Raw genomic sequence first — 15,745 nt, 5'->3', positions numbered from 1 at the left:
GGAGGATTTCACATAAAATTTAAGATTTGATTTCCCCGTACCTGATGATATTCTGTACTCACTTTACAGTAGAAACACACCATATCTGTGATGAGACCAAAGTCTAACTGCTCATTCAGTCTTCAGCTCCTGTAATGTTCTCAAAAGCCGCTCATCTTCCTCAGACTAATGTCGTAAAATAGTGAAAGTATAGTATGTCACAAAAATGTCATAAAAAGTCAGAGTATAGTTTGTCGAAAAAAGTCATAGTATGTTGAAAAAAGTAATATTATATTATATCATAAAAATGTCATAAAAAGTCATAGTATAGTATGTCGAAAAAAAGTCGTAGTATAGTATGTCATAAAAAAGTCATAGTATAGTATGTCGAAAAAAAGTCGTAGTATATTATTTCTGAAAAAGTCATAGTATAGTATGTCGGAAAAAGTCGTAGTATATTATTTTGGAAAAAGTCGTAGTATAGTATGTCAAAAAAAAGTCGTAGTATAGTATGTCGGAAAAAGTCGTAGTATAGTATGTCGTAAAAAGTCGTAGTATAGTATGTCAGAAAAAGTCGCAGTATAGTATGTCAAAAAACAGTCTTAGTATAGTATGTCAAAAAAAAAGTCGTAGTATAGTATGTCAAAAAAAAGTCGTAGTATAGTATGTCAAAAAAAAGTCATAGTATAGTATGTCGTAAAAAGTCATAGTATAGTATGTCAAAAAAAAAGTCATAGTATAGTATGTCGTAAAAAGTCGTAGTATAGTATGTCGTAAAAAGTCGTAGTATAGTATGTCGTAAAAAGTCGTAGTATAGTATGTCGTAAAAAGTCATAGTATAGTATGTCGAAAAACAGTCGTAGTATAGTATGTCAAAAAAAAGTCATAGTATAGTATGTCAAAAAAAAGTCATAGTATAGTATGTCAAAAAAAAGTCATAGTATAGTATGTCATAAAAAGTCATAGTATAGTATGTCAAAAAAAAGTCGTAGTATAGTATGTCAAAAAAAAGTCATAGTATAGTATGTCGAAAAAAAATGTCATTAAAAGTCAGAGTATAGTATGTTGAAAAAATGTCATAAAATATAAACTAACGTAGATAGAGGGAGTGATTGCATGTCACCAAGCATATGTACTGATAGCTTAACTTTCTTCCCTTTGCATCTGTAAATAAATTAGCCCATGCATGAGAATATTAACATTTACATGTGGCCTGCCAAAAAGAAGCCCTGAGCTCTTGTCATCCCACCATAAAACCTGGAAGGAATGACTGATCACATTAAACCGAACTCCTTCCCCTCTTGCCCCAAGATCTTCTCATATCATTAACATTGCATCATCATTTAAATGTCACATTGTACAAACTCACCAACACTTCCTATATGCTTCACACACTTTAGTCAATTAAAACCCCAAATAGTCTCCAGTCAGGGTTTATTCAGACCACAGACAACTACATTAGTGTGATCAGACTGAGACAACAAAGTGTCTGTCTCTTTGTAGTGAGTGTCTGGGAGCTGCTGCCAAACACACCGAGTCAGTAATGAGTATAGATGCAAGGTCACTCTGGGAGAAAGAGTTTCAGTCCAGACACAGTAAGACAAAGACAGACACAAATTTGAAAGTGATAATAGGTTGATTTTTTTTATTTCTGGTAATCCTTTTGTGTTTATATTTAGATCATTGATTGTGCCTTTAAATATCACTAGATTGACTAGAAAGAATTCAATTATTACTGTGTATTCGTCATCGTACAGATTTTTCCTCTTTGCTCTTGTTTGAGCTCTACAAACATTCTGATTCACAACTACACAAGAAGGTTTTTTTACCACAGCAAAACATAAGCCCTCTGCAAATGACACTGTGTCCCTGGTGAAAGACTGAGGTCTACAGCGCTGTAACAATCAATAGCACTGAGCAAGCATCCAAGTTTTTTTTACCATCTGCGAGGCCCTGACTTGATCCCCCACTGTAGTGACTAATCTAATTGGAGCCGACACAGACTCCCCAGCTGCGCGGTGCTGCCAAAGAAAGAGAGAAGACAGAGATGTCAGGGAGATCTTCATAAATCAATAGTCAGTCACAGACAATTTTACTTCCTTCTATGCATCTATGCACCCACACCATCCATCTAAAGTCATCACCTCAGTGCTTATAGCAGAAACAATTACTATTTTCTCCTGTACGTATAGTAAGCCCAGTCAATTGTCCATATCCACTATGACTATGTGGGGTTATCGAGCCCACATCTTCTCCACAACAGACTTACATTTAGAAATATGACTCAACGAGAGCAGAGCAATGTGTACATGCAGGAATGTTTTGGCCTATAGTTAGAACTACTTTACTCTGATACTCATCCTGGCTGGAAATGATGGAGAAGCTTCTTGTATTGAGCAGACAGTGTTAATTACTCGAGTGAATTAATTATTCAGCCTCTGAACGATTCAATGAAATATAAATGCCTCCGGTCAATAGTTGCCAACACTTGAGAAGACTTTGGACTCCCTGTGGGGGGATTTCATAGCCAGTGATGGGCTGCATCTTATACGCCAGACCAGATAATGACACCAGAGTTAAATCTTGAGCTGGCACGCTGAATCAGCACAAGCTTCATTACCCCCCCTGGCCACTACATCATTGGTTTTGACTGACCACTGACCCCCTTAAAAAATCTAGATGTAAACATACAAAAGTGTCCATCAATATTTATTTTCTTTAACACTGCCTAAATTTGTTATTGCCTTGTGAGTCACACCAACTTTCTGGTTGTTTGTGCTTTACCCTGTTCAATAAGGGCCAAATGTAAAATATAGATATGAATTATTGAAAGACTCTTGAATGAACTGTACTCAGCCTCCTCACACGACATACTGTATACTGTACACACAGTTTGTGGCTTCACTGCCGCTGATAGAAGTTACTTTTAAAATAAATATATATTTATTTAGTTTTGTCCTCAGCACTGTTGGTAATGTATTCTGTCTCTGTGCTGCAGTGATAAATAATGGGGTACATGATCCCATCTCTATTACCGTCTTGTTATGTGATGTTGAATGACTGAGGTGTACGCACGCCATCTAGTGGTCAAAGGGTCAAAGTGCATTTTATCTGGGCACAGGAGAGGTTAAAGGCAAAGAGATTTTAGAAACATGTTTTTGTTATATTAGTTGGAATTCTCATTATTTCACAACAGCAATCAATAAATCAGATGCTCTGACAAAACAAAAAAAAATCGGATATCTGTGGATGTTGCAGGACTGTAATAAATCCGTCCAATCATTTCATTCAGCCCGAATGTAATGACTGGACGGGCTACCTGTCCACCTGCGCCCACTTTGCTCGTGCACTCCTTGCGCATCACCGGTGTCTACCACACGCTACTTTCTCTGGAAAAGAGTGGGCAACACTGGGCTCGTTTTTTCAGCTGGATCATTTTTAAAAATCTAGTGTTGTCATGCTTGTTACTCAAGATCGCCCACCCTACCTTTAAGAAAAGCTGGATTTATCCTGAAAAGCATGACTTCGATTAACTTCAAAAGGTTATTTAGGTTTATGCCATTCCACAAATATTATCAGACTAATTCAAGCCCAGTTCAAGCAATCAATGCACAGCACGCAATAATTCACATTATATACGATTTTTAATGCCCACAGCCACAGAGAAGTGCATATTCAGTTCTTACAATGAAGAATAAATTAATGTAAAAAACACTGTGGCAGATAGTTACATTTATATTATAGAGTGGATTTAAAGAAAGAAAAGGGGAAGAGAAATATTGAATTGTGTGCAGTGAATATTTTGCTCAGTGTTGACATTTTTTTCTCTTTTAAAGTTGCTAAATACAGTATTGTAACATAAATACATTTAAAACACAAATAAAGCCACAAAATGTTTTGTTTTTTCACATTTGTTGATTATAATGCTTTGAAAAGGTTCAAGTTGATACAAGCTTGAGTTCTTTATGTAAATAGACAATCGAGTTGTGATATCTAAATATAAATAATTCATTTGTTTGGTTTATGGCTTCCTTATTATTGAAATAAAGAACTTCCTGGGAAGAGCACTGGGCTACTTATGTGGTCTCGTCGGAAGATGTTAAAGGGGAACTACGCCCATTTTCAGAATTCATTCACGTTATCTGGTCTAAGACAGTCCAACTCTCTCCCAAATCCAAAAACTAGAGTGCTAAAACTCAAACTTGTGATGTCATAGAGTGTAAAGTGTGGAGCTGCTCCATAGACAATGAATGGGCGAAGGGGAATGGTCTGAGTATATGAGTACATTTTCTGTTACTGACAACACCAGAACAAAATAAAGCTCATTTGGGAATAAAAAGAAAACAACACAAAATAAGCCTCCCATTCGTTGTCTATGGAGCAGCTCCAGACTTTATACCCTATGACATCACCAGTGTGAGTCATCTCTGGTTTCTGTTTTTGAGAGAGAGAGTAGCTTGTGTTCGCAAATATTGGTTGAACTTTACTAGGCCATGGAAATAACATGGGAATTCTTAATTTAGGCGATGTTCCCCTTTAACATCAGTAACCTTAGCTGAACCTAATGATTCAAATCTGGAGCGTGAAAACAAGCCCAGGTCCAGAGGTGAGAATCAGGACAGAAGTTGTCATAGTAACAGACAGACTTTTAATAAACCGGTTGGGACTGTTCTGTGAGCCCCGCTTTTGGAGAACAAAGTTTGAATTAGCTAAATTTGGATTTAACAGGTCTAGTTAACTGGTAAATCATCTATTCGGGTATCCCCACTGTTGGTTCATTTATAAATAAACAAAGCTCTATCAGTACATGTGGATCAGGCAGACTCACTACGTATTTCTTTGAACAAACATGCAGCTAATTGTGAGTGTTCATGTGCAAACAGAGCTCTGTACTTTGGAGTGATGGTTCCAGCGTGTGTTTGTGTCAGGATACCACAGCTGTTTGGAATGGCACTAGTTTCTTTATCGGTCTTATGTTTGCTGCTTTTGGACTTCCAGCTGGGCTATGGAGGTATTTTATGTTACGTCTTTATGGAGCTCATAAATAATTTCTCTCTGACTTGAGGTTTATTTTAGTGCGGTCTTACTTTGAGAGCATTGCATGTGCCAGGTGCAGGATCGTCCTTTTTGATTTACTGTATTTATATGGCAAAGAATATCTCTATACTTTTGGTATTTATTGTGGCGTATGAAATGAAGACAGCTACATAAACACTAACTATAATTTCCTTTTGCTCACTTTAGCCCCAGCTCCAGCCTCAGGCCCAGTGTTCCTGTCCGGTCAGGCAGCCGACAGCCTTCTGCGGAGACACAAACGCTACAACACTGGAATGTTTGAGGAGGTGCTGGAAGGCAACTTAGAGAGGGAGTGTATGAAGGAAGTATGTGACCTGGAAGAGGCCAGGGAGTTCTTTGAGGATGATGCAAAGACAGTGGGTATTTATTTTGTTTATATTTGATATGTATTCTTGTTTTCGCTGGCTGTACTCACCTGAGACTTTACTCTGTATTTTAGATGGAGTTCTGGGCGGGATATGTAGGTAAGAATGACTACAGAAAATGATCAAAATGTCACAGTGGTGTCTGTTTTTTTATATAAAGATGTTTCTCTTTCTACTTCTTTTCTTGAGTAAACATTGTTTTATAAATGAACGATACAAAATGAGGTCATTAGAGAGACTGTGTCTGGACTTCCTCAGATGGCAATCAGTGTAAATCAAGCCCATGTCTGAACCAGGGGTCATGCAAAGACCACTTGGGCTACTACACCTGCGCATGTCCTTCTGGCTTCACCGGCTTCAACTGTGAGATTGGTAAGTGAGAGTCCTGTTGCTCGATTTAGAAATGTGATCAAAAGAAATTTAATTTTTATGTTACTTGATCCAAAGTTTCTGAGAATATGAGATCTGTTTGATCAGATCTCAGACTCAGAGGATAAACAGCCACCTGCCTATTTTTTCCCTGCTTCTGTTTCTAAATTAAATCAATGGCTCGCATCATCAGTCTGGTTTTAGGTCCCAAAATTAGATCGTTTGACTGTTGTTTTTAGAATATCCAAAAAGACAAAGTGCCCTCTGTGTGAGTAGTGACTTACCTGAATCACACATTTATTTGTGATAGACTGTGGTTGGTGGCCTTAAAGGACCAGTGTGTAACATTTCGGGGGATAAAGTCTATCTCTCTATCTATTAGCAGAAATGGAAAATATTATTCATAACTATGTTTTTATTAGTGTATAATCAGCTGAAACTAAGAATTGTTGTGTTTTCATTAGCTTAGAATGAGCCCTTCATATCTGAATAGGGAGCGGATCCTCTTCACGGAGTCCGCCACGTTGCTCCGCCATGTTTCTACAGTAGCCCAGAACAGACAAACCAAACACTGGGCTCCAGAGATCGCCATTCACGTTTTTACATCAACCTGAAGGCCACCGTAGTTCTTGGACACACCAGTGAAACTGCGGCAACGTGAACCGCAGAGTGCAAAACTGTGGTACCGCCAGCCGCCGTCTGACTTCTGTTGCTCCTAAAGTAGTGTTATTTTGCTAAGGATGGCCTCTGAGCGAGCGAGCATGGTTTTGCACTCATGGCTCACGTTACCGCAGTCTTGGAAAGGGAGGAGTGAGCGGAGGGGTACTCAGTTGGTTGCAGTCTGCAACCACACCACTAGATGCTGCCAAATCCTACACACTGTACCTTTTAAAGGATAGGTTCACAATTTAAAGTCTGTCTTAAAACAATCGTTATGTGCCCGTGTGTGCATTGAAACAAGTTGTGCTTGTTATTATTCCTCCTGTCCAAGCTGGCCATCAAGAGATCCCTTTCTAATGCGCCTCCAATGTGTACAATACATGTCTGACACTTGAAAAACAAAACATACAGGAGCTCATACTGTATGGCAATGACATACAGTAATAACAGGATGGATTTGAATTAATAATGTGTTTTTTTTTTCTCCTCAGTTATAACAAAACGGTGTGATGTGAACAATGGAGACTGTATGCACTTCTGTGAATCAATGGCAACCTTCGGAGCAAAATGCTCCTGTGCGAGAGGATACAGGCTGATGCAGGACGGACTTGACTGTGAACCAGAAGGTATCGATGTATCCGTAATGAAGTCTCTGCTAAATATCACGACGATAATGACTCTTAAATTCCACAATGTGACTCCTCCTTTCTCACACCACCAGCTGAATTTCCATGTGGTAGAACTGCCCTGACGGAGGTAGCAATACTCACAAGGTCTCTGTTTGACCTCGGTAATGCAAGCCTGCAGAACACCACTTCACTGACCAGCAACACCACTACTGCATCCCCTTCCTCAACTCCAGCCAGTACCCCGGCGCCTTCTCTTGCCACAAATGACTTTGCAGAAAACCGATCCCCAAAGAAATTGCCCTGGTGGGTTTACCGTGACGCTGAGGTCCCAACTAAGGAACACCTTAAACGCATCGTAGGCGGTGAGGTGGTAGTCCCAGGAGAGATCCCATGGCAGGTATTGTATGGAAGTACAAATATTTGATGTATGTAAGGCTTTGTTATAGGAAATACATGAGGGAGAAGAAACAGCAGCTGCAGTATGTTCACTTTCTTGTAGCTATTCACAGCTCTTTTTCTCCCTCTTTTACTCAGGTAGCCTTGATAGCGCGTCCCAGTGGTCAGTTATTCTGTGGGGGCACTATTCTTAGCGAACGGTGGGTTATCACCGCTGCTCATTGCCTGGTGGAGGCAGCAGGCGCCTTCTTCATCAGAGTAGGTAAGATTCACTGATACACCTAAGATTCACGTCTGCTAAAGCATGATAGAGTGGGTCTGTGTAAAGTAGAGCTTAAAAGGTTAGTGATTAATTGATTTGTCAATTAATTAGTTGTCTATTTTGATATTTGATGTGTGAGCAAAAAAGACAAAGAAAATACCTGGTCATCTTTGCATCACCTTTTTTGCACTGGGCCTTTTTTAAACAATTTTCTAGCACTTTATAGACTAATTGATTAATAGATTAATCCAGAAAGTTATCTGCAGATTAATTGATAATAAAAAAAATAATCATTATTGCAGCCCTAGTGTAACGTTTTGTGTATCGTAGTCCTTAAAATAAATCTTTATTTCATGTAATTTATTACATTTCCAAGGGAAAATGTATTTTAGATTAAATCTATACAGGTATTCAGTCATATCTGTAACATCTCCCTATATCTCTACCTGTAGGGGAGCATAACATCTACATCAACGAGGGCACCGAGCAGGATTATGAAGTGTTGGAGCAGCACATGCACCCTCGCTACAACGGCAGTGTAAGCTTATACAACCATGACATCGGCCTGCTGTACCTCAAAAGCCCCATCGACTTCTCCACCACAGTCCGACCCATCTGCATAGGGCCCAAGGCTTTCACTGAGACCCTAGTGAGGGAGTCTTCCCCGGCCACGGTCAGCGGCTGGGGCCGAACACGCTTCCTCGGATTCACGGCTGACAATTTGCAGAAGGTCGAGGTTCCCTTCACAGACCGGATGGAGTGTAAGCGGAGCAGCAGTGCCAGGATCACTCCCGTCATGTTTTGTGCAGGGTACTATGATGAGGCCAAAGATGCCTGTCAGGGGGACAGTGGAGGTCCTCACACAAATCGTCTTCATGACACGTGGTTCCTCACGGGCATTGTGAGCTGGGGGGAAGAATGTGCAAAGCAGGGGAAATATGGCGTGTACACCCGGTTGTCCCTTTATTACCGCTGGATAAACCATGTTATGAGTTTAACTAAACACAGGCTGGAATTTGAACTGGATGTAGAAGACCCTGACCCTGACATTTAAAGATTATAGATTTATCTATCTCTACTCTTTAAACTTCACAGGATATTAGTTAGATATACATAACAAAAAAATAAATAATGTGTAATTTACATTGACTGAATGACTAATTATATACTAAAATTACTAATAATACTAATAATTATAATTATTACTATACTATTAATTTCCACTATACCAGTTAACCACAGAAGCAGTCCACATTATAATAAAATAAAATATATGGGTATGTTTACATTGACGTTTAAAAGATACTTTTGATTTGGTATGTCCTTCTATACTGTATTAAATAATATGAAATAAATAACATCAAATTCATGTCAAACCTATAATGCACTGATTGTGTACAGTTACATCACTCCCATCTGCTGGCAAATAAATGTTTTACTAGTAGTGGTGTGCAGTAGCAGAGAAACAAAAAGGATCTTTGGAAATCCTGGCTTCAAATGATATGAACTCACAAAAAGAGAAAAGTCTGCACAACTTTATTATATAAGTTGGCTTCCATTAAAACAAAAATACAGAAATAAGAGTAAATCAGGGTGCATGAAAAAGAGCAGCCTTAGTGTTCAGCAGCCAAACATATCATCCTGTTAAAACAAGTATTGAATTATTTAAATTACCAAAAGAATTATTGCAATAAATAGTTTATTTTTTTACAGAACTGAAGCTGTACAAAAACAAGTCAGATTAGAACAGTGACTGTCTAACAACACAAACCTGCTCAGTGTTCAGTTGCCATGCATTTTCATCTTAAAGAAACATTCAGCAACAAGCTCAGGCTACTTGGCTCATCACGCTACATAATATTTCTAGCAGGTTTATTTTTTGTTTTGTTTTCCAATCTGGAAAATCTGTGCAAAATCTGCAGCATTTTGGATTAAAGTTACAAAGAAACCATCTGATTTTGTCATATAAGCTCAAATAAAATGTTTTTTTTTTTTTAATAGTGCAGTCAAGCGTAGCTCCTGTAAATATATGGAGATGTAATTTCATTCGGAGCTGCACAGATACCTCACAATATGAAGGAACAACATGACAGCAAAATAAATAAATTAACAACACAGGAAATGTGTAGTGCGGAGCCGCCCCTGCCGCTTTCTAGACTCATTTCCATATCAAACAGTGAATCAAAGGCAGCCCTCTGACTGGGGCCTCGATTTGATGTGGTAAATTCATATAAGTCTGCAATCAATATTTAATTAAGCGTTCGACACAGAGGGTATATTTCATGTTGGCTGTATGATCCCTTTTAATGGGGAACCCGAGATTAACTGAGCTGTAATGGTGAGGAGGAAACAATCTGGCTCTGTGATGGAGGGTTACACGGAGCATAATCTCTTTCTCTGTTTCTTCTACTCCGCCTCGCTCTCCCTTCTCCACACTGCGCTCTGCAGCACACACTGAGGGAATACATTGCCGTTAATCTTCATCATGTCCGCTTGTGTCTTACAATACCATCACTGACATGTCACCTCCTGCCTGCATGCAGGGGGTATGTCTCTCCTGACTCATTAACATATCATGCATTCAAGAATAAACAAAGGAAATAACAGCATCACTAAGAGGAAATACACAGTGAGAGAGGTAAAGCTGCAGGAAAAGCACACATTCAGTAGACAATGGGTGGATTTGTTTTGTCTCTGCTGTCCGTCCACCTTATTAAAGTGCCTGTTGAATAATTGTGAGGTCAGGTTAAAGCAATAACAGAGTATTTGATTTTTGCAAACAGTACATACAAGAGACTCCAAAAGAGCAGGAATAAAAAAGGCATTATGGCATGGCACATTTTGGCATTCTAACTCCTAGACTGTACAGAAGAGTGGTGCCTTAAGGAATGACATGTAAGAAAAATACAATGAAGTAATTCAATGGACAAATATCAACTAACTACACAAAGATGAAACACTGAGGTACAGTAAATGTTAAAAATGATGTATATGTACAAAAGTCTATGCTATAAGAAATGTTTCAGGCAAATCCTGGGTTACCATCCATCCATCCAGCACACACCGAGACAAACGGGAACACACAAACGGAGATACTAAAATCTCCAATACTAGCTGGAATAAGGAGGAAACGTGTTTCAGAGTCCACTGATTGTGAAATGACAACTTGCTACAGCAGCAACCTCACATCCTGACTTAATGTGTGTTACAGATGGAAGACTCTCCTCACCGATCAGAAGACGACGACCAACCCGGATCCAAGAATCAGCTGTTGATTGTCCAAGAGGGCTAAACAGTTCCTGAGCCTTTGCACTGATGCCGCAGCACACCTTCAATATCAGAAAATACTAGCCCAGGAGATCAATCACAACCTGGAAGAAAATCAGGTCTGTTGATTCCCACATTTTTCTCTTTCATGATTGAACTGTGCGGGAGAAAGCGGACGTCACTGGGGAGTGAGGAGTGGGTGGCTGATCAGTTATGAGTCAGCTATGGCTCAACCTGTTACTTCTGTCTGTTCATCATCCACAGGTATATATTTGATTCACATTCTGTGCTTTCTTCTCTATGGGGTGCTGAGCTTTCTCGCCTTCGGGTTCCCTGGGTCTACAAGAAAATATACAGACTTTTAAAAAAGATAATCAAAGTAAGGAAATGGTACGGCTCAACATTATATTGTCATCTTGGAAACCCATGTCTTTTCTTTACCCCCTAGTCTGGAGGAGTGTCCTCTACTGCTGTCTACTAGAATCAGCTGCAGGCTGGCAGCTGCTATGAAGCCCTCCTGTCGCCGACTCAGGTTTTTCACCAGCCTGAAGGATGAAGAAAAGTCAGGAAAGGGTGAGAAGGAAAAAGGAGGAGAAATAAGAATAATAAACTTTATCAGGTTGAGCTTTACATTTGCTTTTAATCAAAAGATACACCTTATATAGCTACCTTAGCCATATATTGTACCCTTTCACATTTGGGATAGTTTGGCTGATCACCAAGCCTCCCTGACAGAATAGTCTACCTCACATCATGTGTGTTGACAGGCTGAAAACTCACCAGCGTCCCTTGTTGTCTTCACATTGCAGTTGGATGACGTCTCCACATTTGATGATGATGCTGTCTGGTCCATTTTGAAGACAGTCAGCCAAAGCCCTGTATCTGCCTGGAGACTAACACAAAAGCAAAACTGTCAGGAACAAAGTAAGTAAAGATTTATTTATATAGTTAAGACTTGACAAGTGCTTCATAATATAGGTAGTTATGAGTTTGCCATAAAAAAGTCATAGTATAGTATGTTGAAAAATTTCATAAAATTCATAGTATAGCATGTCTAAAATTGTAATGAGAAAACTCATAGTATGTCAAAGTGTCATGAAAAGTCATAGTGTAAGATGTCGAAAAATGTGATGAAAAGAAGTCATAGCAAGGTAAGTAAAAAAAATGTCATGAAAAAAGTATATTATGTTAAAAATAAGTCATAGTATCGTATGCCGACAAATGTCAGTGCAGCATGTCGAAAAATATAATGAAAAAAAGTAGTAAAATGTGTAATATGTTGAAAAATATCTGAAGAAAATTATAGCATAGCATGTTGAAAAGTGTCATGAGAAAACATTATAGTATAGTATGTCGAAAAAAGTCATACAGTACTATCACTTTTCTCAACATACTATACGATGAGTTTTTTAAAACATACTATACTATGAATTTTTTATTTTTTCGACATACTATACAATGACTTTTTAAATTTTTCGACATACTGTACTGTGACCTTTTTATTTTTTACATACTATGCTTTGAATTTTATATTTTTTTGACACACTATACTATGACCTTTTTTTGACATATTTTATGTTGAATTTTTTATTTTTTCAACATGCTATACTATGACTTTTTTTATTTTTTCGAGAAACAATACTACGACTTTTTTCCGACATACTATACGATGACTTTTATTTTTTCGTCAAACTATACCTATTCTTTTTTTTACATACTATACTATGACTTTTTAAAAAATGTCAACATACTATGACTTTTTTGACATATTATACAATGTCTTTTTTTTATTTTTTCGACATACTGTACTATGACTTTTTTTCGACATACTATACTATGACTTTTTAAAAAGATTTTGACATATTAAAGTGACTTTTTTTATTTTTCCGACATCCTATACGATGACTTTTATTTTTTTGACATAATATACCAATACTTTTTTATTTTTTCGACAAACTATACCCTGACTTTTTTTAAAAATTCCAACATATTATACTATTAGTTTTTTTTTGACATACTATACAATGTTTCTTTTTATTTATTTCAACATACTGTACTATGACTTTATTTATTTTTTGACATACTATACTATGTCTTTTTTTCAACATACGATACTATGACTTTTTATTTTTTCAACATACTGTACTATGACTTTTTAAAAAAATTTCGACATACTATACAATGACTTTTTTTTTAACATACTATATGACTTTTTTATTTTTTCGACATACTAAACTGACTTTTTTTTATCTTTTCGACACACTATACTATGACTTTTTCTTTTTTCGACATACAATACTATAACCTTTTTTTCTTTTTTGACATACAATACTATGACATCTTTATTTTTTCGACATACTAAACTGACTAAAAATAAAAAAAAAGTCATAATACAGTATGTCGAAAAAAAGGTAAAGTATGTCAAAAAAAAAAAGTCATAGTATAATATGTCGACAAAAAGGCATATTATATTATTTGGGGAAAAAAAGTCATAAAATAGCATGTTGAAAATTAAAAAAAAAAAAGCCATAGTATAGTATGTCGGAAATTTTTTTTAAAAAGTCATACTATAATATGTAAAAAAAAAAAAAAAAGGCATGTTATAGTATGGGGAAAAATAAAAAAAAAAGTCATAGTATAAAGTAGTATGTCGCAAAAATAAAAAAAACTCAGTATAGTATGTCGAAAAAATTAAAAAGGCATAGTAAAGTGTTTTGAAAAATAAATTGTATAGTATGTCGAAAAAATTAAAAAAGTCATGGTATAACATGTCGGAAAAATGGCAAATTATATTATGGGGAACATTTTTTTTAAGAAGTCATAGTATAGTTTGTCGAAAAATAGGCATATTGTTGAAAAAAAAGCCATACTATAATATGTAGACAAAAAGGCATTTTATGGGGAAAAAATAAGTCATAGTATAGCATGTTGAAAAAAGAATTAAAAAAAAAAGTCATAGTATACTATGTCGAAAAAAAGTCATAGTTTAATATGTCGAAAAAAAGTCATAGTTTAATATGTCGAAATAAAGTCAAATTATAGTATGTCGAAAATTTTTTAAAAAGTCATAGTGTAGTATGTCAACAAAAAAAAGTCATCATACATTATCGAAAAAAAGTCAGTATAGTATGTCGAAAAAAAAAGAAAAGCCATAGTATAGTATGTCGGTAAAAAAAATAGTATAGTATGTCGAAAAGATTTTAAGAAGGTCATAGTATAGCATGTTGAAAAATAAAAACAAGTCATACAGTATGTCGAAAAAAAAGGTAGAGTATAGTGTGTCGAAAAAAAATAAAAAAAGTCATACTATAATATGTCGAAAAAAAGGCATGTTATAGTATGGGGAAAAAATAAAAAGCCAGAGCATATTATGTCTAAAATAAAAAAAAGTCATAGTATAGTGTGGTGGAAAAATAAAAAAAAAGGTACATTATAGTATGTCGAAAAAAAAACCATAGTATAGTATGTCGAAAAAATTTAAAAAGTCATAGTATAATATGTCGAAAAAAAGGCATATTATAGCATGAGGAAAAAATTAAAAAGTCATAATATAGTATGTCATGAAAAGGTCATAGTATTTTATGTCATAAAGTCCTAGTATAGTCTGTCATAAAAAAGTCATGGTATAGTAGATCAAAAGTCAAAATATAATATATATTGAAAAAGTCGTAGTAAAGTATGTCATAAAAAGTCATAGAATAATATCATGAAAAAGGTCATAGTATAGTATGTCATCATAAAAAGTGATTGTATAGCATGTCATAGCATAGTATATCATGAAATCTTCTTTAAGTATATTTTGATGCCAATACTTCTGTACTTTTACGCAACTATAATTTTGAATGCACAACATTTACTTGTAATAGAGTATTTCTTAATTTTAGTATTTTACTTTTACTTAAGTAAAATATCTGAGTACTTCTTCCACCACTGTTGGTCTCACCAGTTGCACCAAAACCTCCTCTTCTGTGTCAGATGGGTGGAAGGCGTCCCGACCTCCAGACCACTCCTCCAGATCCTCGCAGATGTCTACCGAGTGATGAGCTCCGGGCCAACCTGCGAAACACACATTACTTAGTGTTACACGTATTGATGAATGATTCATCCAAACTCCACAACTTAAAGGCACCATGTCGATACTTAGTAACTATACCCCTTCGTCACTTACTGGGAAATTAACAAGAACGGAGAATCAAAAGCTAATCTCAGCAGTTGGACCTTTTCCCCCCAAATCCCTCGATGTACCTGGTTCTTCAGGTCAAAGTACACCTGAACTGCTGAGGAAGGAAAAGTCAAATATCTATATCAGTTAGATATTATGAAGATAATCAGCAACAGTCGTAATATACTGTGCAAAGCATGTATGATTTGCATCAATTCCCATAACTGTTTCTGTGATTTAGTTACTAAGTATCTACTTGATTGTGGAATAAATGTGTGTGGACAAGATTTACTCACTCTTGCGGTTGTGCTGATGTTTAGGGGAGTGAGGCTGGGGGTCTGGACTGCTTCTCCCCGACTCAGTGTCCTCACCTGAGCTCACTGACGCCCTCTGCTGCTTGCTGGGGGAGCAACATAAAATAGCATGCGTCACCAAACGCTCAACACAGTCAGCAGACACACTCAGGATGGATGTTATCCTCAGCCACACAATCTAGGCTCAGCTCTCACTTCCTGATCTATACGTCCAACAGTACAGCTGGCCCCAGATCAGTGTCAAGGAACAACTCTGTCCTGTTTTA

General features: G+C 36.8%; 2 protein-coding genes and 1 long non-coding RNA gene across 9 annotated transcripts in view; 2 read left to right on the top strand and 1 right to left on the bottom strand.

The window, feature by feature from the left end:
- Positions 1–4,826: 4,826 nt before the first annotated feature.
- Positions 4,827–9,119, top strand: f9a (coagulation factor IXa). The gene is made up of 8 exons (XM_037781253.1): positions 4,827–4,990; positions 5,224–5,411; positions 5,495–5,519; positions 5,679–5,792; positions 6,941–7,075; positions 7,171–7,475; positions 7,613–7,736; positions 8,189–9,119. Exons 1-8 carry the CDS (start codon positions 4,882–4,884, stop codon positions 8,788–8,790), a joined length of 1,602 nt encoding a protein of 533 aa, XP_037637181.1. The 5' UTR covers positions 4,827–4,881; the 3' UTR covers positions 8,791–9,119.
- A 299-nt stretch (positions 9,120–9,418) lies between these two features.
- Positions 9,419–15,745, bottom strand: part of mcf2a (MCF.2 cell line derived transforming sequence a) — a 29,861-nt gene continuing 23,534 nt past the window's right edge. For 3 of the 5 annotated variants that reach the window (XM_037781245.1, XM_037781248.1, XM_037781251.1), the window contains 5 exons: positions 15,462–15,565; positions 14,947–15,059; positions 11,784–11,896; positions 11,445–11,548; positions 9,419–11,361 (listed from right to left, as the gene is read on the bottom strand). In XM_037781245.1, the coding sequence (XP_037637173.1) occupies positions 11,258–11,361; positions 11,445–11,548; positions 11,784–11,896; positions 14,947–15,059; positions 15,462–15,565 (538 nt within the window). In that variant the 3' untranslated portion in view covers positions 9,419–11,257. Of the gene's footprint in view, positions 11,362–11,444; positions 11,549–11,783; positions 11,897–14,946; positions 15,060–15,438; positions 15,566–15,745 lie in introns of those variants that run through there. The other 2 variants (XM_037781246.1, XM_037781250.1) reach the window with 2 other exon arrangements.
- On the top strand, positions 11,250–15,466 carry LOC119494977. Of its 3 annotated transcripts, XR_005208327.1 has the most exons (4): positions 11,250–11,382; positions 11,452–11,576; positions 11,813–11,927; positions 14,950–15,088. It is a non-coding gene; the product is annotated as an uncharacterized LOC119494977 (long non-coding RNA). The 3 variants fall into 3 exon arrangements; XR_005208328.1 differs by lacking the exon at positions 11,250–11,382 and having other exon boundaries at positions 14,979–15,466; XR_005208326.1 differs by lacking the exon at positions 11,250–11,382 and having other exon boundaries at positions 14,950–15,466.

This window comes from Sebastes umbrosus, chromosome 9, assembly GCF_015220745.1.
Source record: "Sebastes umbrosus isolate fSebUmb1 chromosome 9, fSebUmb1.pri, whole genome shotgun sequence".
Lineage (NCBI taxonomy): Eukaryota > Metazoa > Chordata > Actinopteri > Perciformes > Sebastidae > Sebastes > Sebastes umbrosus.
Note: the sequence above shows the minus strand (reverse complement) of the source record. Positions and strands in the feature narration are given on the sequence as shown.